General features: G+C 46.0%; 1 protein-coding gene across 5 annotated transcripts; it reads right to left on the bottom strand.

The window, feature by feature from the left end:
• Positions 1-174: 174 nt before the first annotated feature.
• On the bottom strand, positions 175-27,576 carry Plcd4 (phospholipase C delta 4). 5 transcript variants are annotated; one of them, XM_041649511.1, is made up of 18 exons: positions 27,198-27,574; positions 23,885-23,979; positions 23,599-23,757; positions 22,294-22,522; positions 20,694-20,823; positions 19,100-19,331; positions 12,407-12,608; positions 10,725-10,869; positions 9,495-9,647; positions 5,539-5,730; positions 3,971-4,066; positions 3,690-3,846; positions 3,049-3,165; positions 2,345-2,517; positions 1,602-1,737; positions 988-1,137; positions 807-914; positions 175-310 (listed from the first exon to the last, which is right to left on the bottom strand). In XM_041649511.1, the coding sequence occupies exons 2-17, from the start codon at positions 23,904-23,906 to the stop codon at positions 808-810; spliced, it is 2,400 nt and encodes a 799-aa protein (XP_041505445.1). In that variant the 5' UTR covers positions 23,907-23,979; positions 27,198-27,574; the 3' UTR covers positions 175-310; position 807. The 5 variants fall into 5 exon arrangements, 4 of the variants coding, with proteins under 4 accessions (XP_041505445.1, XP_041505442.1, XP_041505444.1 ...); XM_041649508.1 differs by having other exon boundaries at positions 5,539-5,733; positions 22,294-22,549; positions 27,198-27,573; XM_041649510.1 differs by having other exon boundaries at positions 5,539-5,733; positions 27,198-27,572.
• Positions 27,577-27,882: the final 306 nt, after the last annotated feature.

Genomic DNA, 27,882 nt, shown 5'->3' with positions numbered 1-27,882 from the left:
CATCCACCTGATTACCCAAATGCTGCCCCACCCCCACCCATACATCCCATTCTTGCCTAACAATGACAGACCATACAGGAGCCAGATTAGGCAGAACAGCTCTATTTAGACCAGCTAAGGAGCAGCAGTCCAGTGGGGTCTCAGGGCTGTGTATTGTTCTCATAGTTCTGGGGTCAGGCATCCTTCCCCAACCTTTGGGAGCCTTGATCCTTGATTGATCCTTTTGTTGGCTCTGGATTTTGAGAGACTTGTAGGTTGGAGGGGATAATGCTTCTATAGATTTTTCTGCTTTGAGTCCCTCCTCGTGTTTCTAGTCAGAGATAATGGGAAAAATTAACAGAAGATCTGAGGATGGGTCTTGCCTAGGGCAAGAATAAGGAGGGAATTCCAGTACAGAGTGCACAACAGTAAATGGCAGGAAAGACTAGATGAAAGATCAGGTCCTAGGCGGCTGGGGAGATGGCTCAATGGTTAAAAGCACTGACTGCTCTTTCAGAGGACCTAGGTTCAAATCCCAGAACCCAAACGGCAGCTTACAACTGTCTGTAACTCAGGGGACCAGACACCTATCAGAAACACCAGTGCACATAAAAAAGTCCTAGATTTGCTTAAGAAGGGCAAAGTATACTGGGGATAGTAGCTCATGCCTTTAATCTCAGCATTCTGGAGGCAGAGGTAGATGGATCTCTTGAGTTTGAGGCCAGCCAGAGCTACATAGTGAGACCCTGTCTTAGGGGAAAAGTGGGGAAGGGGGTGAGGCAATTTCGTGCCTTGATGTCTGTCTACTCTTGCTGTGGAATACCCACCTCAGGATTCATCCTCCTCCAAGGCTTCCCGCATGCAGATATACACAAAGATGGAAGCTGGGTGGAGGCTAGTGCCATCCCTGGAGAGCAAGGATATGTGTCGGTAACCTGGAAATGGGCAGAAGGACTGTGTTAGGAGCCAGAGTTGGGATATTGGCCAAGAGTCCAAGGACTGCCTCACCTTGTTTCATGCAGGTCCAGGGCAGGGTGTATTGACCAATAAACTTATTCCGGGATGTCCAGTTATAATCCTTTACCACAAAACGCAGTATAGCAAGTTCAGGCACCTGGACCCGGAAACAGAATGTCTGCCCCCAGTATGGATTAAAACCTGAAGTGGAGATAGGAATTAGACCATACTTAGTTGCTTTCCCAGAATTCTCATTTAATCTAGATTGCTAGTCAGTATTTTGCAAGTGACTCAGGTGTAACACGCAGAAGCAGGGGCTAGACAAAATGGCTCAGTAGTTAATAGCACTTGATCCTTTTCCAGTGGACCTGAGTTCAGTTCCCAGAACCTACATCTGATGGATCACAGCTGCCTATAACCCAGTACAGGGAATCTGATACCCTCTTGGCCTCTGTGGACACACACAGGTGGCACACGCACACACATAAATAAAAATCTTTTTAAAAGCATAAGGACTTTTCCCAATTCACAAACCTATAAGGGAGAGCCAGGATTTCCCAGACTGTCTTCAACGAGAGTGCAGGCTCACACAGACTGCACCAAATGAAGGACAGGCTGGAGAGGAATTGGCATTCTGGTCCCACACTTCCCATGCCCAGTCTCACCGTTGTTCTCCACATAGCTGGTTTCTTGCTGCCTATTGTCTTCAGGGACACCAAAGAGCTCAACCTTCACCAGTGGATCCACCACGGACTTCTCTTTGGTGCTGTCCACTTTGGGGAGCTGTTGGCCGCTGATGACCTGCAACCAGGGCACTGGAACTTCATGAGACCCTGCTCAGCCCAGCCTTCCCTCTCCCAGCCTCACCCTTGGGAAAACAGGAACGGCACTATAGCTTCATAGTTTGCAAAACTAATCCCGCAGAGATGGCATATTCTAGTTTCTGCCCTGAGATTTTAAGTGAGTCAAGAGGCTTGAAAGTAGGCACACTGATGACAACAGCCTCTTCTATAGCATGAGTGTGCACCAGGGGTTGTAACACTTTCAACAGGTAGTCCTCACAACCCTGTGATGCAGGTGAGTTTACTTAGGTGACAAAGAACTTGCCTAAAGTTGCATGACTAAAAAGTGATTTGAAACTAGGCAGTTGACTCTGACGTCTGCAACTGAATCAGGCTAGCCTCCCTCTTCTGAAAAAAAATTATTTTATATGGCTATTTATTCATCTATTTGAGTCTGTCTCACTGTGTAGCTCAGGCCTAGGATTAAAGGTGTGTGCTATCACTCCTAGCAAAGAATTTTTAACCAATTACATGCCTGTCAACTTGAGCCAGCACAACTCCCTGTCATAGGCACACATGCTCCTATTCCAACTATTACAGGTTCTTCCCAACAGTTTCTGTCATACCTGGACTAAGAGGAGCTTGGCCTTATAAAGACTAATGGGCCTCTCAGGATCAAAGGAACTCTGGATATCACACAGGAATTCTGGCTTCAGCACGTAGCCAGAGCCACCATTCTGGCGGAAGAACCCATCACAGATATCCATGGCACTCCCTGGAGTCTGCATATTCATTGCCACTGAGAATCCCAAGAAAAAAAAAGAAAAAGTCACTCTGGGGCCTGGGTGTGATGATACAGGTAAACTCGGGAGGCAGGGGCAAGAGGACTCCCATAACACCATCCTAATTTACACAGCAAGGTCTAGGCCAGCCAGGGCTACAGACCCAGTTTCTCCCCTTCCCCACTCCCTCCCCACCCCATACACATGCACACACCAAGGTGCATGTGTATTACATGTGTGCATGTGTGCATATATATCCTCCTTGGCCTTCTAGCCCCTCTTTCAGGGAAATAAGAGGACAGTAGGTAAGGATGCCGGCTGGAGCTGAGGAAGGAGGACAAGGTTTGAAACCAGCTTAGGCTATAGAGCAGAGTATGATTCTCAGTCAGTGCCTGCTGGAAACACTCCGATAGATAGCACCATTTTTCTCAACCTTTCTTACCCCAGCGCTCCTTTAAAACATCCCCCAGCCCTGTTTCCACTAGAGAATTTACTTCCCATCAGCTGATCCTCCACTCCCTTCCTCCCAGTCCCTGCTACCTCCTCACCCATATGGCAGCCTGCATTCCAGAGTTCCTGGGGGTGAAAATTTGATGAATCCGTCCTCAAAGCACTGGGGTACACACGGCATAACTGCCTGGCATTGTGCTGTACAAACTCGTTGCCTGTAAAAAGGTACAGGGAAGAGGATGGAAGTTCTGCCTCTGAGGTAGGTCTTCCCCTTCCCTGGCCCCAAGAACCCTTTCAGCTTACTTTGCTCTTGTTGAAATCTGAGTCTGGCTCTAGGAAGCTGACAACCTCCCCCAGATTTTCCCCTCCCGAGAGCTTTGTGTCTACTATTCACAAATCTTTTCCTTCATGAGTTAGGGATGTAACTTAGTCAAGCGCTTGCCTAGCAGGCATAAAGCCCTGGGTTTGTATCCCAGCACTGCACAAACTGGAAATGATGGTATACAGGGTAATCCTAAAATATTTGAGCAGTAGAGACAAGAGGATCAGAAGTCCAATGAAAGAACAAGTTTGAGGTCAGACTAGGTTACGGGAGACTATCTCAAAAACAAAACCACTTTTCTCATTACCTAATCTGAAAAGTTCCTTTAGCTCTCTATTGGTTCCTTTTTCTGTTTCTTGGGACTTACCTACCTGCCTGCCAGACCTGAAGCTAGCTACCTATCCCACTTCTCCTGACCTGCCTCCTTGACAAGGTGCCTGGCCTTGCTCTCAGAGAAGGATGAAATATCACAGATATAATAATTTTCTTTGGAATGAGTGAAGCTGCAGAAGGGGACAGTCCTTAAGTAGACAACCAGGGCAGACAGGTCTGGGCACAAGATGGTCGCGGAATCCTGGAAAAGAAAGTGGGCAGGAAGATGGTATTGAGCCTGGAGTGATCTGGAGAGACGAAGCTGGTGGCCATCCAACCTAAGCCTCTGCCCAGCGCCTCCCACTGTATTCTCCCTCCTGCCTCACCTGGTTGGGCAAGAAAGAGGACCCAGGAACATAACTAGGAGTCTGGGCCAAAACGTTACCACAGATAAGCAGACAAGACACCGGACACGCCATAACCTGGGGATGAGGATGGGAATAAAGGCAGTCTGCATATACTGCTCGGATCAGTTTCAGCTCTGGGTTTGGAAGGTCTTCTCTGTGCTACTTGGGTAACCAGTCTTTATTATTTTTAAACAGAGAGGCATCAGTCACCCTACCTCTCTTAAAAATAAATGAACAGGGCTGGAGAGATGGCTCAGTGGTTAAGAGCACTGCCTGCTCTTCCAAAGGTCCTGAGTTCAATTCCCAGCAACCACATGGTGGCTCACAGCCATCTGTAATGAGATCTGGTGCCCTCTTCTGGCCTGCAGGAATGCATACAGACAGAACACTGTATACTTAATAAATAAATCTTTAAAAAAAAAAATAAATGAACAATAACCTTTGGTCAAAATGTATGCATGATCCTTGCATGATGGTGCACGCCTTTAATCCCAGCACTCAAGAAACAGAGGCAGGTGGGTCTCTATGAGTTTGAGCCTAGCTTGGTCTAGATAATGAGTTTCAGGTCACCCAGAGATACACATCAAGACTGCCTCAAAAAAAAAAAGTACATGAATCCAGTCAGATTATATGAAAGTATGCAGGTGGTCCCACAATCCACACCTGTAAGGTGAGGACCCCAGAGCATTATCTTTGGATTTATCTCCTAATTCCCATTATCATCCCTACACTTGACAACAGGTTTAAACAGCACAGCCTCAGCACAGGGTAAGTCAGCTGAGAAAGCCATGCAATTGCACAAGAGAAAGAAATGTGGCCTTCACACCTGGGTCTCGGAGGTCCCACCAATGGGAACCTTTCCTCACTTGGCCTCCCTATATCTGGATACTTCCAGCTCCTCCTCAAACTGTATCCTTTTCAAAACATGTTCTCTAACTTATCCCATTATAGCTGAGACTGAGGTCCCAGCTATCAATGGTCCAGTAACTTCTTATTCAGCCAATAAAATAGCTACATACACACAGAGAAAGAGACAGAGACAGAGCGGGAGAGACTGACCAGTGGCCTTCAGATTTTAAGATTTTGTGAAGAACAGAGTTGTGTCCAGAGTCACTTAGGTCCTTCATCTCTCCCTGCCTTCCTTGTCTTCTTTCTTGAACTCACCTACCTACCCGTCAGGCTTGAACCACCTCATGACACTTGGACCCCAGAGAGAGCCAAGTGAGGGCTTCAACTAGAATGGTTCTACATTTATCTGTTTTGTCTAAGATTTCATGATCCAAGAAGTTGGAGAGCCATAGTAATAGCAGATGATGGTGATGTATAATGCATAGTGATGTGTAGATGATATAATACACAATGATGCTGTCGATGATATGATACACAATGATGCTGCAGATGTACTTTTAGGACGCTTTCATTGAGAGGAAAGACCATTGTTCTCTTTGGGTTTCCACCCTGCCTGGCTCCAGACTCTTCAGAAACTGGCCCTTGGTTTGGGATGCATGCAGACTAAATGCCATTACAAAGAACTAGTCCTGATTCACCTTCTTAATGTGCTTTTTCCCAGAGGTCAACTCCTGGGACTCAGGCTGAAGCAGAGCATCCAACTCAGGGTAGGGGTCTGCATCCAGCTCTGACTCCTGATCGTCCTCCAGTTCTTCCTCTTCATCAATATCCTCAATATCCGCCTCAATTGTGCTTAACTTCCTTCCTTTCAGCAAGACCTTCCCTCGAAGCTGCTAGGAAACAAAAATAAAGAGACCTGTCTACTTGTCTGCTCAAGCCCCTCCTGAAGATTGTGGAGGTCTTACCATCTCAAACGCCGAAGGGAGTGAGCTGTCAGAAGTTTCCCAGAGAGTTTGATTCCTCCATACATATGGTAGAAAGACAATTATTCTCAAACAAACTTATAAAAACAATCACTAGGTCCTCACATTTCACACACTGAAAATTCCCTGAGGTTAATACCTATACAAAGCATAGAGGAGTGTGGAAAGAGAGAATGTTTTCTGAATAGTCTTATCACGGAAGAGCCTTTAGAAAGCATAGAATCAGGAGGTAGTCCCTCAAGCCTGCAGTTCCAGCACTCTGAAGGAGGCACCCAGGACTCTATGCTAAAACATGTCAAGCATGCTAGTGTATGCTGTAATCCCAGCACTCAAAAAACTCAGAGCAACAACAAGAAGCCCTTCTTTTCACCATTTTCCATTATGAACCATCTCACTATGGAGTAGTTTGTGGTTTGTCTGTCCTGTTGGTCAGAGTATAATTGGGTATTTTTTCTGGAGAAAAACTCAACAATAATTATCAAAATTGTCAAAATGCAATCTGTCGTGTGTGTGTGTGTGTGTGTGTGTGTGTGTGTGTGTGTGTGTGTGTTGAGAAAGGGTCTCATGTAGCACAGGCTGACTAGAGACTGGCTTTGAACTCCTGATACCCCTGCTTCCATCTCCTGAGTGCTGGAATTACCACCTCTGGCTAGAATGTAAACTCTTTGGCTGGCAGTTGGCAGTTGGCAGTTGTGCACATCACAATACCACCACCAATGTACCTAAAATACAAATGCTTTAACCCAGAAATTCAAAAGAAGAGCCAGGCAGTGGTGGTGCATGTCTTTAATCCCAGCACTTGGGAGGCAGAGGCAGGTGGATCTCTGCGAGTTCGAGGCCAGCCTGGTCTACAAGAGCTAGTTCTAGGACAGGCTCCAAAACCACAGAGAAACCCTGTCTCGAAAAACGAAAAAAAGAAGAAGAAGAAGAAGAAGAAGAAGAAGAAGAAGAAGAAGAAATAGACAAAATGTATGGACAGGATGAAAATTAACAATCTAAGTGTCTCCTAAATGTGTAACTGAATAAATTACAGTCCTACATGGCACTGGCATAGAACAGCACAATGAAGAACTATTAAAAAGAAAAGAAAAAAGTTCTTATACCACTTGGGCAGTAGTGGTGTATAATTATTAAGTATATATACAGCAGCGTTCTGCCTGCATGTACACATGCCCACCACAAGAGGGCACCAGATCCACTACAGATGGTTGTGAGCCGCCATGTGGTTACTGGGAATTGAACTCAGGACCTCTCTGGAAGAGCAGACGGGAAGTTGAGGCTGGCAGGTCTCTATCAAGGCTAGCCTGGTCTACAGAGCTTGTTCCAGGGCAAAGGAAGGTAGTGCACAATTGAGGCAAAGGAGGACAGATCTCTGTGAGTTTGAGGACAGTCAAAGATACACAGAGAAACCCTGCCTTGAAAAAACATAAAAACTTAAATTAAAATTTAAAAAAGGAAAAGGAAAAAGAGGAAAAGATAAGGGGCTGGGGATGTAATTTAGTGCGTAGAGTGCTTTCCTAGTATGCACAAGGCTCTGGGTTCAAATAGTGTCTAAATCTGGTGAGCTGGTACACATCCATCATCATCCCAGCACTCAGGAGGTAGAGGCAGGAGGATCAAGGGTTCAAAAGCAGCCTCAGCTACATAAGACCCTGTCTCTAAAAAAGAAAAAAGAAAATAAAAAAGAAAAAGCTGGGCCGGGCGGTGGTGGCGCACGCCTTTAATCCCAGCACTTGGGAGGCAGAGGCAGGTGGATCTTTGTGAGTTCGAGACCAGCCTGGTCTACAAGAGCTAGTTCCAGGACAGGCTCCAAAACCACAGAGAAACCCTGTCTCGAAAAACTAAAAAAAAAAAAAAAGCTGGGAAGTGGTCACTCGTACTTTTAATCCCAGAACTTGGGAGGAAGAAGTAGGCAGATCTCTGAGTTTGAGGCCATCCTGATCTGTAGAGTGAGCTCCAAGATAGCCAGGTTATACTAAGAAACCCTGTTTCAAAAAAAAAAAAGAGGAAAAGATATTCATGAAAATATACTTATGATATGAAATAAGAAAATATGGGCAGGGGGCTGGTGAAATGGCTCAGTGGTTAAGAGCACTGACTGCTTCTCCAGAGGACCGGGGTTCAATTCCCAGCATCCACATGGCAGCTCACAGCTGTCTGTAGCTCCAATTCAAGAGAATCTGACATCATTATACCAATGCGCATGAAATAAAGTTAAAGAAAAGAAAGAAAATATGGGCAGTAATCTCATTCATAGTTTCTCTAATGTACATATATATGTTTATTAAGCTTAAAAAAACTCTTGATGGTGCTGAAAATGTGATTTGGTTGGCAGAGTGCTTCCTTGTCATAGACAAAGCTCTGGGTTTGAGCTCCAGCATATCATAAATGGGGTGTGTGGCACGTGCCTACAATAGTAGTACTCGGGAGGTGGAGGCAGGAAAGGGCATCCTCAGCTACACAGAACAAGTCTGAGATCAGCCAGGGCTTCTGAAAACCCATCTCAAGGAGGGAAAGGAGGAAGAGAAAGATAAGGAAGAGGAGGAAGTGGCTGTGGCTGGAAGAAGCTCAGTAGTATGACTTGTGTTTAGCATGAGGGAAGTTTAGGGAATAGTAAGAATAATTCCACTGGGGCCAGCAAGACAGCTCAGCGAGTAGAGCACTTGCCAAAAGCCTGGTGATGCGAGTTTGATCTCCGAGGCCTGTGTGGTAGACGGAGAGAACTGACTCCTATTGGCCTCCACACTTGTGTTTTGCCATAGCACATGCACCATCACTACCTCCTGCCTCAAAACAAACAAACAAACAAATAAATAAATGTAATACTTGAAAAAAATCTATTGATATATACTGCCATGAAAGTGTTTGGGGGCTGGAGAGGTGGCTCAGTGGTTAAGAGCAATGGCTGCTCTTCCAGAGGACCTGGGTTCAATTCCTACATCCACATGGCAGCTCACTGCTGTCTGGAACTCCTGTTCCAGGGCACCTGATTTCCTCATACAGACATACTTGCAGGAAGCATGCCAATGTATATAAAAATAAATAACTTAGGGCTGGAGAGATGGCTCAGCGGTTAAGAGCATCGCCTGATCTTCCAAAGGTCCTGAGTTCAATTCCCAGCAACCACATGTTTGCTCACAACCATCTGTAATGAGGTCTGGTGCCCTCTTCTGGCCTGCAGGCATACAGACAGACAGAACATTGTAAACATAGTAAATAAATAAAAATAAGTAAATAAATAAATAAATAACATTTTTTTTAAAAAAAGAATGTGTTTGGGATCATAATGGGGGAGAATTTCCATTCTCAATATTGCTTATAGTCTGTACAAATTATAAATTATCAAAAACTATCAAATAACTAGGGATGGAGCTTAGCACAGTGATTGCCTAGCATGCACAGTGCCCTGGGCTTGATCCCCAGAACCACAGAAACTAGGCATGGCAGTGCATGCCTATAATCCCAGTACTTGGGAGGTGAAGAAAGGAGGATCAGGAGTTGAAAGTCAGCCTTGGCTACATGAATTCTTGTTTCAAAACAAAACTTATCTATAGGTATCTTAAAAAGCAAGATAGACCTTGTGAAGATAGAAGGGCACAAGAGGAATGTAGGAGCCATAGTGAGGGACTGTGAAAGCCACAGTAGCGCCTGGCTGGCCACAGGGTCCCTACCTCTGGAGAGGGCAGCTTATCCATCAGCACTCCATCTATGGTGGTACTCAGCAGCTGCTCTCCCAGTATCTCAGTCAGATGTTGTGCCAAGGTATGCTGCTGATCCCAGGTACAGTGGTTCTCCAGAGACAGGATGAGGGGGTAGTCTGAGAACTGGCAGAGAGAAGGGCATGGTGCCTTCAGAATTATAAGATCCTATAAGCCCCCACACTCCAAATCTTGTGTTTCTAGGCCCCCATTTATGAGTATACTGATTGCTAAACTACTCCAACCCCATTACAGGGCTCTGTGAGAACTTGATAGATCTCAGGTCCACTGCTTGGGACATACCCACACCTAAGGGTCACTCATGAGACCTCAAATCTTGTAACCATACCAATCTGATCCAAGTCCTTCTGAGGCCTTTTGAGTTTTCAGTCTCAGTGTGAATGACAGGCTATTCCCCTAGTTATGAGCTCACATTACCCTCTCATCCTTAGATTCCTATTGTTCCCCAACCCAACTCACCACTCTTTGTTCCCCTACCCATCCTCCCCTATATAGATAACAGAAAAATTTTAAAGTAGTTACTAGGAACTAGTGATTACCTGTATGAATACTAATTACTAGTAACATATCCAACACTGAGTCATAGTAATCCTTTAATATTTGTCTCATGCTTTAGCATTTTTAAAAAATATTTATTTATTTATGTATGTATGTATGTATACAGTATTCTGTCTGCTTGTATGCCTGCAGGCCAGAAGAGGGCACCAGACCTCATTACAGATGGTTGTGAGCCACCATGTGGTTGCTGGGAATTGAACTCAGGACCTTTGGAAGATCAGGCAATGCTCTTAACCTCTGAGCCATCTCTCCAGCCGCGTTTTTTTTTTAAACTTCTTTTATTAGCTGGGTAGTGGTGGCGCATACCTTTAATCTCAGCAGTCTGGAGGCAGAGGCAGGCAGATCTCTATGAATTCGAGGCCAGCCTAGTCCACAGAGTGAGTTCAAGGACAGCCAAGTCTACACAGTAAAACTGTGTCTTGAAAAAATAAAATAATAAAAAAAGAAACAAACAAAGAACCTTCTTTTGTCTCTATCACACTGCTACTGCAGTGTCTCCCTGCCCCTCCACCCTCACCAGATCGAGTCAGTCACATTTCCCTCAGACCTTCTTGCGGGTTTGTTTTTGTTTTTTGTTTTGTTTTGTTTTGTTTTGTTGTGTTGTTCCCAGCCTGGGGCTACTACCTGGAAGGCATACTGTGCCAGTGTCGCCACGACATCTTTGAACAGGATGCGAGAGGTCAAGGTATGTCCATGGTAAACAATGGGCTCCCCTCCAGGTCCATCCCATACATCCACCTCCACACAGCGGCACCCCCGCTTCAAGGCCCTGCAAGAACCCCAAACCCCCAGAGGCAGGAAAAGGTCAAGGTGCGGTCTAGCTAGGGAGCCACCTCTCGCTGCTCTGGAAAGAGGGGCGCTTACTAGATTTGCCCATCCAGACCACTTTATGTAACATCTCCACGGAGACCTCAGGCCGCCATGGCTGCAGCTCCACCTAGTCCCAGTTCATAATCCTCCCTAGCAAGTCATTACACATTACCTCCCAATATTTCCACTGTTCTGGATGTGTCCCAATATAGCACCTGGATCATTCAAACACCTAGGAAATCCACCCCCCACTGATGTTTGAAATGGGGTCTTTTAGCAATCAGCCTGGAATTTACAACCTTCACTTCTGCTGGGATTGTAGGCACCTCTCTCTCCAATAGGATTAAACACAGGGCCTCATAGATGCTTTGCTGAGCTACAAGTCCTTGTATCCTTCAAGCCACCCGGTCACTCAGTTGCCTTGACTTCAGTCTTGTCTTGATTAGTCACAACAACGGCAACAACCACTTACAAACTACTGGCTCACAGACTGAGGAACCCTGACAGATGGGCAGTTATCATCTCTATTTCGTAGAGAAACAGAGAAAGGTTTGTTAGCTCCCAGAACACCAAGCGAGCTAGAATTTGACCTAAAGTGAACTAATTCTGGAGCTTATGGGTTTTTTGGTTTGGTTTTTTTATATGAGTTTTTTTTTTTTAAAAAAAAAGTTTTATTTATTATGTATAGTATGCTTGCACTCCAGAAGAGGGCTCCAGATCTCATTACGGATGGTTGTGAGCCACCATGTGGTTGCTGGGAATTGAACTCTGGACCTCTGGAAGAGCAGCCAGTGCTCTAAACCTCTGAGCCATCTCTCCAGCCCCGAGCTTATGTTTTTTAACTCTACATCCCACTGCCTTTCCTTTAAAGCAGTGGTTCTCAACTTGTGGGCCTTGGCCCCTTTGGCAAACCTCTGTCTCCAAAAATATTTATACTATGATTCATAACAGTAGCAAAATTACAGTTATGAAGTAACAATGAAAATAATTTTTTTTTGGGCTTTTTCAAGACAGGGTTTCTTTGTAGCTTTGGGGCATGTTCTGGAACTTGCTTTGTAGGCCAGACTAGCCTCAAACTCACAGAGATCCGCCTGCCTCTGCTTCCCAAGTGCTGGGATTAAAAGCGTACGCTGCTACCACCTGGCAATGAAAATAATTTTATGGTTGGAGTCAGCACGGCATGAGGAGCTGTATTAAAGGATTGCAGCGTTAGGGAGGTTGAGAACCACTGCTTTATTCTATTTACTAGCCCCCCCAAAAAAAAACAAAAACAAAAAAAAACACTAGGACCCCTGAATTCTCAGAATATCCTAGCTTGCAACAGAGAAGAATTCTGTTTATCTGTAGGATTTCATTACCTTTATGCTAATAGCCAAGATGTTCTCCAAGTCTCTCAGGTACCCAGGGAACTGAGGTCCCTAAGCTCTCTCTATCTCAGTCCCTGTTATCCCCTTAGTTCCCCATAGATAGTCCACCTCATGATACTGCCACTGTACCGAATGTATCCTTCCACGCTGCTCTGGCCACAAAGCTGGTCCCTCAGTAGGTAGGTGTTGTGAGAGGAGTTGATGTAGTAGTGGTTCAGAGGCTGAGTCATATCCTGGTAGACAGGGAGGCAGTCTGGGTTGAAGATGTTCCCGTCCTTCGAGCAGAGATATCTGAGGAAGCCGTCCTTGCTCAGTACGTGCCGCAATCTGCCTAGAGTGTGGAGTGCAAGCCACACCAGGGAGACACCCATAAGCCTCTTCCCTGGTCCCCCTCCGTGGGGTCCTACCCCTCAGATGCTGATTCCCAGTCTGCAGATCCCAAATTTGCCACATGTTGTACCTTAAACAGACATTTCCCAGCTATCTAGCCTTTCTTTCTTTCTTTCTTTCTTTCTTCTTTCTTTCTTTTCTAAAAACAGGTTCTCACTATGTAGCCCTAGCTGGCTTAGAACTCTCTATGTAGACTAGGCTAGCTTCAAACACACATAGATCCAGTTGTGATGGCACACACTTTTCATTTTGGCACTGGGGAGGCAGAGGCAGGGGATCTCTGAGTTTTAGACCAGCCTGGTCTACATAATGAGTTTCAGGACAGTCAGAGTTACATAGTGAGATCCAGTCTTGGAAATGAAGAAAACTAAAAACGACCACATAGAGATCCTTCTGCCTCTCTTACGTGCTTTGGCTTAAAGGCGTGTGCCACAATGCCTGGAACATGCTCTCCTGCCCCCATTTGCATGCATGTTCTCTCTTTCTCTCTTTACATTTATTACTTTGTGTATGTGTGTGACAATGTGTGTGTAAGGGTGCACTGCTATGATGTGTGTGTAAGGGTGCATTGCTATGATGTGTGTGTGGAAGGGATGCACTGCTACGATGTGTGTGTGTAAGGGATGCACTGCTATGATGTGTGTGTGTAAGGGTGCATTGCTATGACGTGTGTGTAAGGATGCATTGCTATGACGTGTGTGTAAGGGTGCATTGCTATGATGTGTGTGTGTAAGGGTGCATTGCTATGATGTGTGTGTAAGGGTGCATTGCTATGATGTGTGTGTAAGGGTGCATTGCTATGACGTGTGTGTAAGGATGCATTGCTATGACGTGTGTGTAAGGATGCATTGCTATGATGTGTGTGTAAGGGATGCATTGCTATGATGTGTGTAAGGGGTACACTGCTATGATGTGTGTGTAAGGGATGCATTTCTATGATGTGTGTGTGTAAGGGTGCATTGCTATGATGTGTGTGTAAGGGTGCATTGCTATGATGTGTGTGTAAGGGTGCATTGCTATGATGTGTGTGTAAGGATGCATTGCTATGATGTGTGTGTAAGGGATGCATTGCTATGATGTGTGTGTAAGGGGTACACTGCTATGATGTGTGTGTAAGGGATGCATTTCTATGATGTGTGTGTGTAAGGGTGCATTGCTATGATGTGTGTGTGTAAGGGTGCATTGCTATGATGTGTGTGTGTAAGGGTGCATTGCTATGATGTGTGTGTGTAAGGGTGCATTGCTATGACGTGTGTGTAAGGATGCATTACTATGATGTGTGTGTAAGGGATGCATTGCTATGATGTGTGTGTAAGGGGTACACTGCTATGATGTGTGTGTAAGGGTGCATTGCTATGATGTGTGTGTGTAAGGGTGCATTGCTATGATGTGTATGTGTAAGGGTGCATTGCTATGATGTGTATGTGTAAGGGTGCATTGCTATGATGTGTGTGTAAGGGTGCACTGCTATGATGTGTGTGTGTAAGGGTGCATTGCTATGATGTGTGTGTAAGGGTGCATTGCTATGATGTGTGTGTAAGGGTGCACTGCTATGATGTGTGTGTGTAAGGGTGCACTGCTATGATGTGTGTGTAAGGGTGCACTGCTATGATGTGTGTGTAAGGGTGCACTGGTATGATGTGTGTGTAAGGGTGCACTGCTATGATGTGTGTGTGTAAGGGTGCATTGCTATGATGTGTGTGTGTAAGGGTGCATTGCTATGATGTGTGTGTGTAAGGGTGCATTGCTATGATGTGTGTGTAAGGGTGCACTGCTATGATGTGTGTGTAAGGGTGCACTGCTATGATGTGTGTGTTAAGGGTGCACTGCTATGATGTGTGTGTAAGGGTGCATTGCTATGATGTGTGTGTAAGGGTGCACTGGTATGATGTGTGTGTAAGGGTGCACTGCTATGATGTGTGTGTAAGGGTGCATTGCTATGATGTGTGTGTAAGGGTGCACTGGTATGATGTGTGTGTAAGGGTGCATTGCTATGATGTGTGTGTAAGGGTGCACTGCTATGATGTGTGTGTGTAAGGGTGCACTGCTATGATGTGTGTGTGTAAGGGTGCACTGCTATGATGTGTGTGTGTAAGGGTGCATTGCTATGATGTGTGTGTAAGGGTGCACTGCTATGATGTGTGTGTAAGGGTGCACTGCTATGATGTGTGTGTAAGGGTGCATTGCTATGATGTGTGTGTAAGGGTGCATTGCTATGATGTGTGTGTAAGGGTGCACTGGTATGATGTGTGTGTAAGGGTGCATTTCTATGATGTGTGTGTGTAAGGGTGCACTGCTATGATGTGTATAAGGGTGCATTGCTATGGCACAGTTGTGAAAGTCAGAGGACAACCAGCAAGCATCGATTCTCTTCTTCCACCATATGGGTCCCTGGGCTCTAACTCAGGTCATCAAGCTAAGCAGCAAGCATCTTGCCCACTGAGTCATCTTGTCAGTCTCCACCTTAATTTTTCTGAGTGATTTTCTTTTTTTTTTTTTATTATGTATACAATATTCTGTCTGTGTGTATGTCTGCAGGCCAGAAGAGGGCACCAGACCTCATTACAGATGGTTGTGAGCCACCATGTGGTTGCTGGGAATTGAACTTAGGACCTCTGGAAGAGCAGGCAATGCTCTTAACCTCTGAGCCATCTCTCCAGCCCCCGATTTTCTTTTCTAAATAAATTGTCTCTATTTATATAAATAAAAAATATTTTGTCAGGACCTGGTGTTGTACACCTATAATCACATCACTTATGAGGAAGAGGCCATGGGCTATTGACTTTGAGTTTGAAGCCTTTGCCACATCATGAAGTCATGTCTTAAAAAACTAACAGACCGCCAGGTGGTGGTGGTGCATACCTTTAATCTCAGCACTTGGAAGACAGAGGCAGGCAGATCTTTGAGTTCAAGGCCAGCCTGGTCTACAAGAGCTAGTTCCAGGACAGGCTCCAAAGCTACAGAGAAACCCTGTCTCGAAAAACTAAAAAAATTAAAAATAAAAAACCTAACAGACCAAACATTCTAGTTCAGTGTTATCCAACAGAATGGTCCACATGAGAAAGCTCTACTCTGCATTGTTGGACACAGCGGCCCTAGATACACGGTCCACAACCATGAGAATGTTCTACTCTGCATTGTTGGACACAGCGGCCCTAGACACAGGGTCCACAACCATGAGAATGTTCTACTCTGTGTTGTTGGACACAGTGGCCCTAGATACATGTATCTATGAACATTTGAAATATGGCTTTTGTGCCTGAGGCAGTAATTTTATAATTTTAGTTGATTTTGACCCATTTAAATGTACATAGTCTTCGGAGTTCACAGTTTTCATAAAAGGTAGCACAGAATCCCATTCTAAAGCCTAAGGATATACCTAGAAAAGTTATTAGCAACCTGGCCAAAGTGTCTATATGCTTTCTTCCTTGAGCTATGCAGCTATATGCCCAGTGCTATGACCTGTAGTATTTAGCGGGGCATGTCAACTTCTCCTTAGGCTATACTCTTGCTGAGGAAATGGCCCTTTGATTCTTTCAGTGCACCTCACTTTTCTTAGTATGGACTTCAAACAGTACCAACAGTGACCAGCAGTTAACGGGCACTTGATCTACACAAGGACATTTTGTATGGCAGCTAACTAACACAGTGAGGTCAGTATTGCAGTACAGCTACTACGGCAAGTTAGATAGCTTGCCCTACGTCACACGGCTATTTTAAGTGAAGGATCTGAAATCTGAACCAGATGCCTTGCACTGCTGGGCTGTGAAGCTCACTGAGTATATCTTAGCTTCAGAGAGGCTTGGTTGGCAGGAGCCCTAGTGTTCATGACCAGCTTCCTAGATCTAGGTTTGACAAATTATAGAGTCGAAGAATGGCAGGAGGCCGGGCAGTGGTGGCGCACACCTTTAATCCCAGCATTTGGGAGGCAGAGGCAGGCGGATCTCTGTGAGTTCGAGGTCAGCCTGGTCTACAAGAGTTAGTTCCAGGACAGGAACCAAAAAGCTATGGAGAAACCCTGTCTCGAAAATAAAAAAAAAAAAAAAAAAGAAAAAGAATCGCAGGAATTTGGGTAGGAAGTTTCAGCTGAAGGCCCCACTTCTCAACATGATGCACTGGTGAGAATTCAGTTCTTAGCATGTGTGTGTTAGGGGCACACTCAAGCCATGACAGATGTAATTGGTGCCGTTGATCCTGCTCTGAAATAGAAGCACTATTTTTTTTTTATTTTTTCGAGACAGGGTTTCTTTGTAGTCCTGGAACTAGCTCTTGTAGACCAGGCTTTTCTTCAGACGTCTTCAGTCTTATTTCCTGGCTAGCACGGTTGTACACACTTGCTTTTGTTTATTTTGTTTTTAAAGAAGACAGGGTTTCACTGTGTAGCCCTGGCTGTCCTCCAATTTACTCGGTAGAACAGGCTGGCCTTGAACTCAGAGATCCACCAGCCTCTGCCTCCAAAGTGCTGAGATTAAAGGCGTGCGCCATCACACCCAGCTTGAAATCCTATTTCAAACTTACGAAAAGATTTTGTTTAGAGTTTTTTTTGGGGGGGAGACAAAATTATTTTTGTTTAGATCAAAAGATTTTGCCTTAGAGTTCCTATTCTTCTCTGAGTACACCCATAAATCACCAATACTCTAACACATTGTTGGACTCTGAGTTCCAGGAGGGCAGTGTTCCTGTCTGGTCTAGGCATCATTGTCTCTATGGTGCTTGGCCTAGGCCTGGCACATTATACTCAATAAGAATTTCTCACTGGGTGGTGGTGGCGCATGGCTTTAATCCCAGCACTCAGAGAGGCAGAGGCAGGTGGATCTCTGAGTTCAAGGCTAGCCTGGTCTACAGTCCCAAGACAGCCAGGGCTACACAGAGAAACCCTGTCTCAAAATAAATAAATAAAAGAATTCGCTAAAATGGTGAATGAATGAACCAGTGGGAGTAAAAGTTGAGGCCCATAAATCCTGGGTCACTTGGCCACCCCAATCATCCTACTCTGTATTTTCATGAGAGACACTGCTTGGAGGATGATCTGGTCTGGATTCCAGTTCCATTCTCATTAGCTGCTAGCTTCCAGAAAGTTGTTTAATCTCTTTTATTTGTGTTTTATTGTGTTTGTGTATGAGTGTGGTATAAGTGTGTATGTGTACAAGTGTGTGTGTGGTGTCCAGAGAGGAGGTCCAGTGTCCCTTTACCATTGAGATAGGCTTTCTCACTGAACCTGAAACTAGGCTGAGAGCTAGCAAACCCTGGTGACTGCATCTCTGCCCTCCGCCCGCTGCTCCGAGGTTACAGATACACCCATCACCATGCTGGCCTTTCACCCGGTGCTGGGTCTGAACGCAGGTCCTCAGGCCTGCACAGCCTGCTCTCTCACCCGTGGAGCCACCTCTCCAGCTCCCCGTTTGATTCTTTAAAAAATCTCTGTTTTACTATTTCTAAAACTGACTTAATAATAGAGCCTATTGCCGGGCGGTGGTGGCGCACGCCTTTAATCCCAGCACTTGGGAGGCAGAGGCAGGTGGATCTCTGTGAGTTCGAGACCAGCCTGGTCTACAAGAGCTAGTTCCAGGACAGGCTCCAAAGCTACAGAGAAACCCTGTCTCGAAAAACCAAAATAATAATAATAATAATAATAATAATAATAGAGCCTATTTTATCAGAAGGCTAGGACAAGCCCAGAGTGCAGAGATGCTGGCATATTGCGGGCGGCTCAGTGAAATCCCAATGGATGGGTCATTTTCCATTTTACAAAGCTGCGGTGAGGAATGAACTAGGTAGAGTGTCAATGTGCTTTGTGGATGCTTTACTATTGATATCAACTTCTCACAGGCCCGTGAGAGCGGGGCGGAGAAGTGAGTTCTCTAAGGGCAAAGGAGGGGAAAGCTTAATGATAGAGAAGGCACGTTTTAGCTGTACCTGCCACAAGCCAGATTCTTGGCCTCATCCCTGCCCCAGGCCTAGGCTGACTAGATTCCTGATTCAGGAGCTTAAGGATTTAAGTAGAGAACTTCCTGGAATAATCAGGAAACTAACACTTAAAAGCCCAGCAGCCGTGGGGCATGGGGCAAAAGAATCACTGCGGGAGAGGAGGTGAGAGTGAGAGCCCTGTTTCCTTCCTCCACTGAGGGCAAAGTTAGTGTGGTGAGGAATTCTCCAAATGCAAGGGGACGTGGAATGGGAGCACGGGGAAGGAAAGGAGACTCAGACTCACTTCCTCTTTGGAGATGAAAAACTGTTTGTGTCTTACCTGACAGGGAATGGCTGCTCTACTTCAGGAGAGTGGTCCAGTGAGATGATTAGAAAGGAGGTCAGGAGAAGGGTAGACTCAGCCTTCCCTATATTAGAAGACTGTGTCTCTGGGTCTTTCTTTTTTAACTCCCCCCCCCCGCCCCATTCTCTGTATTCAGCATGTATGCACCCAGGTATCCTTACCATTCTCTGAAGGTTCATAGAGGTCAATGAATTCCAGAGCAAGGTCGTGGGCGTTTTCTTTTTCTTTCTGATCCTCTCTAAGGAAATCCGCAAACTCCAGCAGGGTCAACTTCTGTCCATCTGATGAAAAGTGCTCGAATAGTTGCTCAACCTCAGTACGCTTAGTCAGTGCCTTATAGAAATGTACAAATTCTTCCCCTTCTAGAGTATCAGACTGGGACACATCTGCTGTCTGCAAGAGAAGATTTAACAGGGAATGGATAAACACTGGGAAATGGTACGCTCCTTTGTCCTGGTTATGGCCAGCAAGCTTCAGGACTCAATCTCAATCTCTCTCTCTCTCTCTCTCTCTCTCTCTCTCTCTCTCTCTCTCGGGGGTACTCCCTGACACACACACCATGCCTGACCTTTTACACAGATGCCAGGGTAGAACGTGAGTCCTATTCTCCTATTCTTACATGGCAAGCACTTTACTACCAGGCCTGTAAAAGGGGCATCTTAGCATGTGTTTATAAAAATCTCACAAACTCCTGACATTTCATACAAGTCACTCCAGGAAATAAAAGACAAAGTTTTAGCCCTTTAATTTGCTGGAGGGAAAATTTTTAACTGAAAGGTTATATCTCTCAAAGGTCCTCTAATGGTTAGACAAGAACTGGGAGCAATGATACATGCCTTTAATCCCAGTTTAGGATCAGGAGTTTGACAGTGAGTTTGAGGTCAGTTGGGCTATATTTGACCCTGACTCAAAACAAGCAAACAGCAACAACTAGTCAGAATCTGTCACCTCCTCTTTAGTCACATTGCAGATGGAATTTTTTGTTTTGCTTTGTTTGTTTTTCAAGACACGGTTTCCCAGTAGCTAAGGAGTCAAAGTTCCAGGAAGCTCTCCTAGACCAGGCTGGCCTTGAACTCACAGAAATCTGTCTGCCTCTGCTTCCCAAGTGCTGGGATTAAAGGGGTGAGCCACCACTTCCTGGTTTGCAGATGGAATTTTGTAGTGGGCACCTGTGACACTCTGCTTATGAATAGGAAGTCCAATAGTAATATATTGGGGTTTTTGTTTTGTTTTGTTGAGACAGGGTCTCTCTATGTAGCCCTGGCTGTCCTGGAACTCTCAGTAGACCAGGCTGGTTTTGAATTTAGAGCTCTACCTACCTCTGTCTCCCAAGTGGTAGGTTTAAAGGCGTGCGCCACCACTCGGCTCCAATACATTAACATACTGGTTTTGTTGTTTTATTTTGTGGTTTTTGGTTGTTTGTTTTTTGTTGTTTTGGTTTTTGGTTTTTTAAGACAGGGTTTCTCTGTATAATAGTTCTGTTTGCCCTGGAACTTGCTCTGTAGATCAGGCTGCCCGAGAGTTCTGGGATTAAAGGCATGTGCCACCAGTGCCCAACACGATTATGATTCATCCTCCCAACAAGACAGGGGGGCCAGCATCATTTCCCACACCAGTCCCACTGAGCTGATTATGGTAATAGAGACACAGCAAGGATTCAACAAATGAGTGCTGGCGGCTGAGCAGGGTCAGGGGCTTTCTGACCAATGAAAACATGGTCTGGCTGTCTCCTGCAAATCCCCCCCAGCAATGTACCTGAAAAAGATGGAGGGCATAGTCTTGATCCATTTCCACGTTCATCAGAAGCAGCAGCCGCTGGGCTTCTCCGAAACTCATCCTGCCGTCCTGGTTCCTGTCCCCTCGCTGGAACCACTCACTCACCCATCCAGCTCCGAGTCAAGGCAAAAGTCCGGGTGTTCATCCACTGACACCTCTCCTGTCTTTGCTGCCAGTCTCCCTCCCAAGCCAATCCATTTTCTACGTGGCTGCTAGAATAACCCCTCCCAGCATAAATCTGTCTTGTCATTGTATGGCTCAGGCGCCTGCAGGGACTCACCTCCCCGTGGTCTACAGAAAGAAACCTAAATTCTGACATAGAAGCGAAGATGCCCTGACCCTTGTGACCTGATCTGGCCCAGCCCAGTCCAGCCCAGCCTTCTCTGTGTGTCTGCCTTTGTACTTCTGCCAGTCTCAGCAACACCATCCCCTACCTGCTTCCTTCAGTCTGCTCTCTCCGAACCTTCATCTACGCCCTCCTCTCAGACAGGAGTGCCTTTCCCTTCCTCTTTCTTCAGGTTTGAATTATGCCACTTTTCTTTCTTTCTCTGACAGGGTCACATATAGTCAAGGATGACTTTGACCTTCTGATTCTTCTGCTTCTACCTCCTGGGTATTGGAATTACCTGCACCAGTTCCCATGCCCAGGGTATTCGGGGTTGGGATTGATCCCAGCACTTCTTCTTCTTCTTTTTTTTTTTTTAAAGAAAGGATATAGAAACCAATTTTTATTCATGAATCACTCACACAATTCTGAGAGAATCCCAGAACTTCTTGCATGCTCTGCAAGCACTCTGCCAACAGAGCTGCATGTCCAGTCCAAAATTGTAAGGACTCAACTCCCATGCTACTGCTCCCCTGGCACTTTCTCAGAACGCTCTTATGTAGAGTCAAGTAGTCCTCTAATTTGGTACTTAAATTATTTACACGAATTGATTCTCTCAACTAAGTAAAGTAATAAATGTGGTCTCATTAATCTTGATGTTCCTAAAACTAAGCATAATGGTGGCTAGTCTGGCTAATTGGTACCGAGTGAATGTTTACATGAAGTAATGGACAATCTAGGAACTGCTTTTCCATTTATTGAAGGGTAGGTCCATAAGCCACTGTGTGTTGAGGTCAGGGGTATCAGAGGACTGGAACTCAGTCCTTCCACTCCATGGGCTCCAGGGATTGGATTCAAGCTGTCAGGGTTGGGGACAAGCACCTTCACTGGCTGAGTCACCTCACTGGCTTCAGTCTAGGAATCTTAGGGAGCCTGCACCATGGCACTCTCTAGGAGTTGCTTCCTGTGCCTGGGTAGTGAACGCCAATGGGGTGTGTCTGTTCAGCTCATAGGAGCAGCACCTTGCTTGCTCCTTCTCCTCCTTTTGCTGGCCCTCCCTCCTAGACTGGACTCGAACTCTTATTCTCAGGCTCTGACTGGCAGCCGCTCATTTCTCTTTCAGAATCATCAGCTCTACTCCACCTGGATCCTCTGGCTTTCCTGTCTCTGCACCCCTCCCCATCTTCCCTGGGTCTGTAGCATCTGGCCCCTTCAGGAACCCCTGCCCACACCCTAACATCATCTGGTTGATACTGGTCTAGTTGCTCCTGGTGGTCCATGCTGGCAACAAGATCCACCAACAGCTGGAGTCCTCGCATCCAAATCTGAGCCTCTTCAACGCTGCTGGCTACTAGGTCCAGGTTGGGGCGGCGACCATGAAAGACAATGGTGAAGCCTTGCTCCAGGGGGAACTCTTCCACTAGATCGCGCAACAACTCAGAATCATGGCCCTTACGTATTGTCTCCACATCAGAGATTGAAACTGTCAGAGAAGAAACAGGTGGGAGCCCTGAGGAGAGGGGATGAGGGATGGTGACCAGGACTCCTTTCTCTATGAGACATAGAGAGGAGAAACCTGAGCTTCTGAGGGCTGAATCCCAGGGACATGTGGACAGGGTGACGGGGACCCAGTGATTCAGGAGTTGGCATGAGTCAGCGTTTTTTTTAATCAGCACAGCAAAGAGGTTCAGCTAGACCTGGCAAGATCTGACTCCCAGTCAGTGAGAAGTGTGAAGAGCCAAACTTAACCTCTCAGTGTCCACATCTTAAACAGTGGATGGTCCCCATTCACTGCAGGTCACAGTGGTTCCCACAGGAGAACTAGTGAGGAGGACAAATATATCTGTAGAGTATAGCGGATGCCTATGTTTCAGGTTTGAAGGTTTCTTCTTTCAAGGTGCATAGAAGGGAGCAGGAGAAATTCCTCCATTCCTTACCTCAGCTCGGGGTGATGTGGTTTGTGACTATTAATATGTCTCTAAGCAGACTGTTTATTCTGCGATCAAGTGTTTTCGGGTATAAGAGCTGGCCTATTGGGATGTGTTTTATGCTCTGAAATACTGCAATGGCTAACATTTATGAACTTCACCCTGAAATAATGCAATGGCTAACATTTATGAACTTTGCCCAGGTTTCAGATCTCATGCTGGGTGTTTCATACGTTAGCTCATCGAGTCTCTATAATTTACAGGTAGGTGCAGGTTAACTCTCATTTTGTAGATGAGAAACCTGAGTTCAATTTGTCCAGAGCTACTCACCAAGAGAGTGGCAGAGCCAGGGTCTTAATCTAGACAGTGTGATCACAGTCATGACCATAATAAATAACCTATTATTTATAGAGACTTATCACACGCCAAGGCTCTTCTAAGCCTCCTATGTGTAATAACTAATTTAATCCTCATTACAGGCTGGTTTGTTGTCTTGTATAGAGCCACACAAGAGGGCCTGCACAAGAGACCACCATCACAGGATCCTGGTCCTCCCCCTGCCCTCAAACTTCTGGATTCCTCAGAGACTTTTCCACCCATATACCCACACACAGCTATTAAGGTCACTCACAAGTGAGCTTGGCTATGTCATCGGCTTGCTGTGCGTGCCAGACTGTCATGCCGTCATTCTGAAGTCTGAAGAATCTTAGCTTCTTCCAGAATCTGGTCCTCACCTTGCGCATCATCATGCCTTCTTGCATCAGCAGCAGGTCCTGATCAGTGGTCAGTCCTGAGCCAGGAAAAGCTCACTTAGCCAGCCGAGAGGCTGGAGGGCTCAGGAGCTCTGTAAGCAGCATCTAACCTCCTTCATTCCCCAGGCTTGCCCTCAAGACCTATCCTCCTGCAGGGGTACTCACGGTCTTGAATCTGAGATGCCATCACCCACTGCTCCACCAGCTGGTGCCAGAGTCACTTAAAGGAACAAGGAGGAGCCAAGGGCTTTGGGTGAGTCCTAGAGATTAAAAGAACAAAAGAAGGAACTCAGGGTTTCCTTAATGGCACGTATTAGGTACTTCATCTAATCTGCAGCTATCTGTACTTCTGCATTTGCTAACTCTGAGGTTTAGCTAGGTGAAGAGAAGCCTGTCTCAATTCATGCACAGATTAGAATTTAAGATACACAGAGCTATCTTTGTTAGCTAGTTCCCATGGCTATCTCCAGGGAGGGCTAAAGCAGGACCTGTTCCAAACCACTTTCTAGCTACCTACACTCAATAGGTAACGTTACTCCACACCTAGCTCATTCCCCGTGTTCTCATTATTAGGGTCCACCATCTTGTAACCAACAGTTATGAGAACCTTGAATCTGTCCACACCCTAGCTGTCTCTCCTTCAGGTAGGATTATCCCAGTTTTTTCCTTCCTGGAGCCCTGTCTACATTCTCATCTATATTGTGTCAAATTTCTAAAAATCTAGGGCAAATCTTTTATTTGTTCTTTCTTTGAGCAGAGTCTCATGTAGCCAAAGACAGGTCTTGAACTCCTAATCATTTTGTTCCCACCCATGGAGTGCTGGGGTCACAGATGGGAATCACCATGCCCAGCATCACCTAAAAGACAGTCAGTCCTTCCTCTAAATGTCAGCTTCCACCTTGTGGGCCTTGGGCTTTGAAGAAGACAGAATTACCTTCTCTGTTCCTGTGTCCAGGAGCCTTACATGTCCTGGAACATGGGAAGCCTGAGAACAGAGCCCAGGAGCCAGAACAGTTTCCCAAACCAGCCTTGGAAAACCACTTTGCCTTTTCCCCCATCCAACCATTCCAGAGCGATGGTTTTAACTTGTAGCTATGGGATGTATGGTCAAGAGAATGCCAGTAGCACCTCAGCCACAGCACGTGAGACCTGAGCTTCATGGAGGAGACTGGAGGCCAGGAAGACTGGCTGTCCTGCCAGAGTCAGTAAAACTGCAGTAGAAAGCAGATCTACCTACGACCAGTGCAGAGCTCACCAACGCCTCCCTTAGAAAGAGCCTCCTCCAGAAGGCAGGTTGAAGGAAGGCCAGGAATCAGTGGGGGACACTGGTGATCTCTCTCTCCTCTCCATCATCGTCTGGGTCCCCTACATCCCACCAAACAAGTTCCTTTTCTTCCCGTTTTCTTGACTTTCCCATTTCATGCCTGACCTCTTTCTTTTCCTTTCTTCCTAGCTCACTCTTTTCTCTCTCACAATCCTCTCTGTGCACTCAAGTCATGCTTTTTGTGTTCTCTTCTTGTCCTTCTCCTCATCCTTTTCCCCATCATCTTTTCCTGCCATTCCCCTCCTTTATCTCCACTAATTCTCAATAGCTCCGATTCTCAACTCCTTTACAGATTTTGAATCTATAGTCCAGGAGAGAGAACACATTGGTTTGGACACTCAGAAACATGCCCCTCCTCTCAGTCTCACTTTTCCCTGTATCCTAGGAGACTGACTAAACAAAGTGCCCTAAGAATGTGTTAGAACCTAAATGTTCTAGGGCTTGGTGTTTCTGCTGGTGTCTGAAAGGGAGGATGGTTACAATGGATGCAGGTGCAGTGGGGTAAGAAGAAACAAGGGGTTTGGGAGAGGGGGCACCAGTAAGGACACAGAGGATAAAATCTCAAAGTAAGAGAGATCGGGCCAGCTAGACACGATGGGAATCTTAACACTTGGGAAGTTAGAAGTGGAAGAATCAGGTGTTCAAGGTTATCCTTGGCTACATAGGAAGTTTGAGGGCAGCCTGCATTCAGGGAGAGAGAGAGAGAGAGAGAGAGAGAGAGAGAGAGAGAGAGAGAGAAGAGGGAGAGTAACACATATACATCTATTTGGAATCTTTGAAGATTCAGATAATAACCTCTGTAATAAAGACATAAACTTTCCTAGTACTAGTGGCCCAGTATTACAGAGCAAGCAAGATTTGATCCTCTGCCTCCAGGCCATGTTGTATCACCTACAGATGGAGTTCGGAAGTGAAAACATATATGCCAATAACATTACAGTAAGATTCAGGGTATCTCAAATGTCTTTCTGAGGGGCAGGAAGGAAGAGAACTATTTTATCTAGTTCCTAGGGGTTATGGCTAACCTGGCTCAGATAAAGCAGGTGGGATGGCGCTGGTCACAGGTCACAGCCCTTAGAATGTTAGAACTTACAGGCTCTCACAGCACATAGACTTGAGCTGAGATCACTATCTCCTGAAGAGTCTCTTAGAATTTGCCAGATCAAAATTTCCAAGGATGAGGTGTGAGGATATTTAGTGGGCATCTTAACAAGCACTCCTGGTACAAAGGCAAGTCTGGGAAGCCCTAAGTTCCCCCATTACAGATCCTGAAGCTGTCTGCGGTCTCAAGTCCTGTAGCACACAGCAGACTGGCGTACCAAGAACTCACCCTGGCTCATTAAGCAGGCAAGGAACAAAGCACAGAACTCCAATGCTGACTCTTTCCAAAGATGTCTTAAATTATCTCCCTACTGCCAGGAGTTCTGATATCTCGTGGGTTTTGGACAGTCCTCATTCGTTAACCCTCAACAGTCTATTAATATATCTTTATTGATGAGTAGCTACTCTTATTCTGCCTCTTCTCCTATTGCGGTGGTTTTACCTCCGAGAAGTGGCTAGCGTCAGCACTCATGGCCCTGGACAGATAAGAGTTTTCTCTATAAAAGGGTGATTGAAGCCGGGCAGTGGTGGTACATGCCTTTAATCCTAGCACTTGGGAGGCAGAGGCAGGAGGATAGCTGTGAGTTCAAGATCAGCCAGGTCTACAGGCTCCAAAACTACAGAGAAACCTTGTCTCGAAAAACAAATACAAAAGCAAATAATAATAAATGTGACTGATACAGCCAGAAACAAAACTGTTTAAGCCTGGCGGTGGTAGCAGCACACGCCTTTAATCCCAGCACTTGGGAGGTAGAGGCAGGCGGATCTCTGAGTTCGAGGCCAGCCTGGTCTACAGAATGAGTTCTAGGACAGCCAGTTCTAGCCAGGGCTACCCAGAGAAACCCTGTCTCGAGAAACCAGAGCAAACAAACAAAACTGAGTCAGAGGATAAATAGAAGAGAACCAGGAGGAGGGAGAGAGCCCGGTGGAGCTGCAGGGTAAAAGAAGGAGCCTAGTTTAACCTAATCAAGATAGGTATGCACCTGTAGCGCTGCGTTAGGACTCAGGCAGGCGTGGAGAGAGGTTGGTTGGTTAGAGCTCCAGGGCCCTTACCGCGGGTAAGATAGCAGCGATCCTGTCTGCGAGCAACGCCTCCGGAGCTCTGCAGTGCTCTCCGCGGAGAACGGGAAGGCTCAGCCCGGCTCCTCTTCTCCTTTGCACTTGACTGCAGTCTTCAACTGCAGTTTGCTGCCCTGACTGGCAGAGTTACAGTCAAGGAGAAGGAGTAGGCTGGGGAGAGGTGGGAGCGGAGCGCTTTCCTCAGTCCAGCCGATCTAACTCTTAAAGGCCCAGGACACTGGTCAAGTGAGGAGTTGTGGGGGTGGGGAGGCAGAAAAGGATTAAGGGAATGGATTGAGGTTGACAGGCAACACGTCTCCAGGGAGAAGGAGCCTGGCTGTCTTTTATCTTGTTGCCTCCCTACCGGTACCCCTTACTGACTGACCCCAATCCCGCAAGTGAAACCCAAGGCCGTCTATTGCAGCTTTGAGAATCACGGCTTTTCATTTTGGCCAGCGTCTGTGTGGAACACCACTGTCTTTGCCCTCATTTCCTCTGGCTGCTTTCCACAGCGCCTCTTTCTGCCAGCTTGCTCCTCTGTTTCTGCATCCTGTCTTGCAGGGCAATCAGTCTAAGTGTGTAAAGATACAGGAACAGGGCAAGGCAGGGAGAAGGGAAGAGATCAATTTGAAAGACAGTTTCTACGCACTTGTTACACGGATCAGATCATTTATATGAT

The sequence above is a fragment of the Microtus oregoni genome, unplaced genomic scaffold, assembly GCF_018167655.1.
Source record: "Microtus oregoni isolate MIOR12 unplaced genomic scaffold, Mior012 000004F_ref0000308, whole genome shotgun sequence".
Lineage (NCBI taxonomy): Eukaryota > Metazoa > Chordata > Mammalia > Rodentia > Cricetidae > Microtus > Microtus oregoni.
This window is presented reverse-complemented; position numbering and strand designations above follow the sequence as displayed.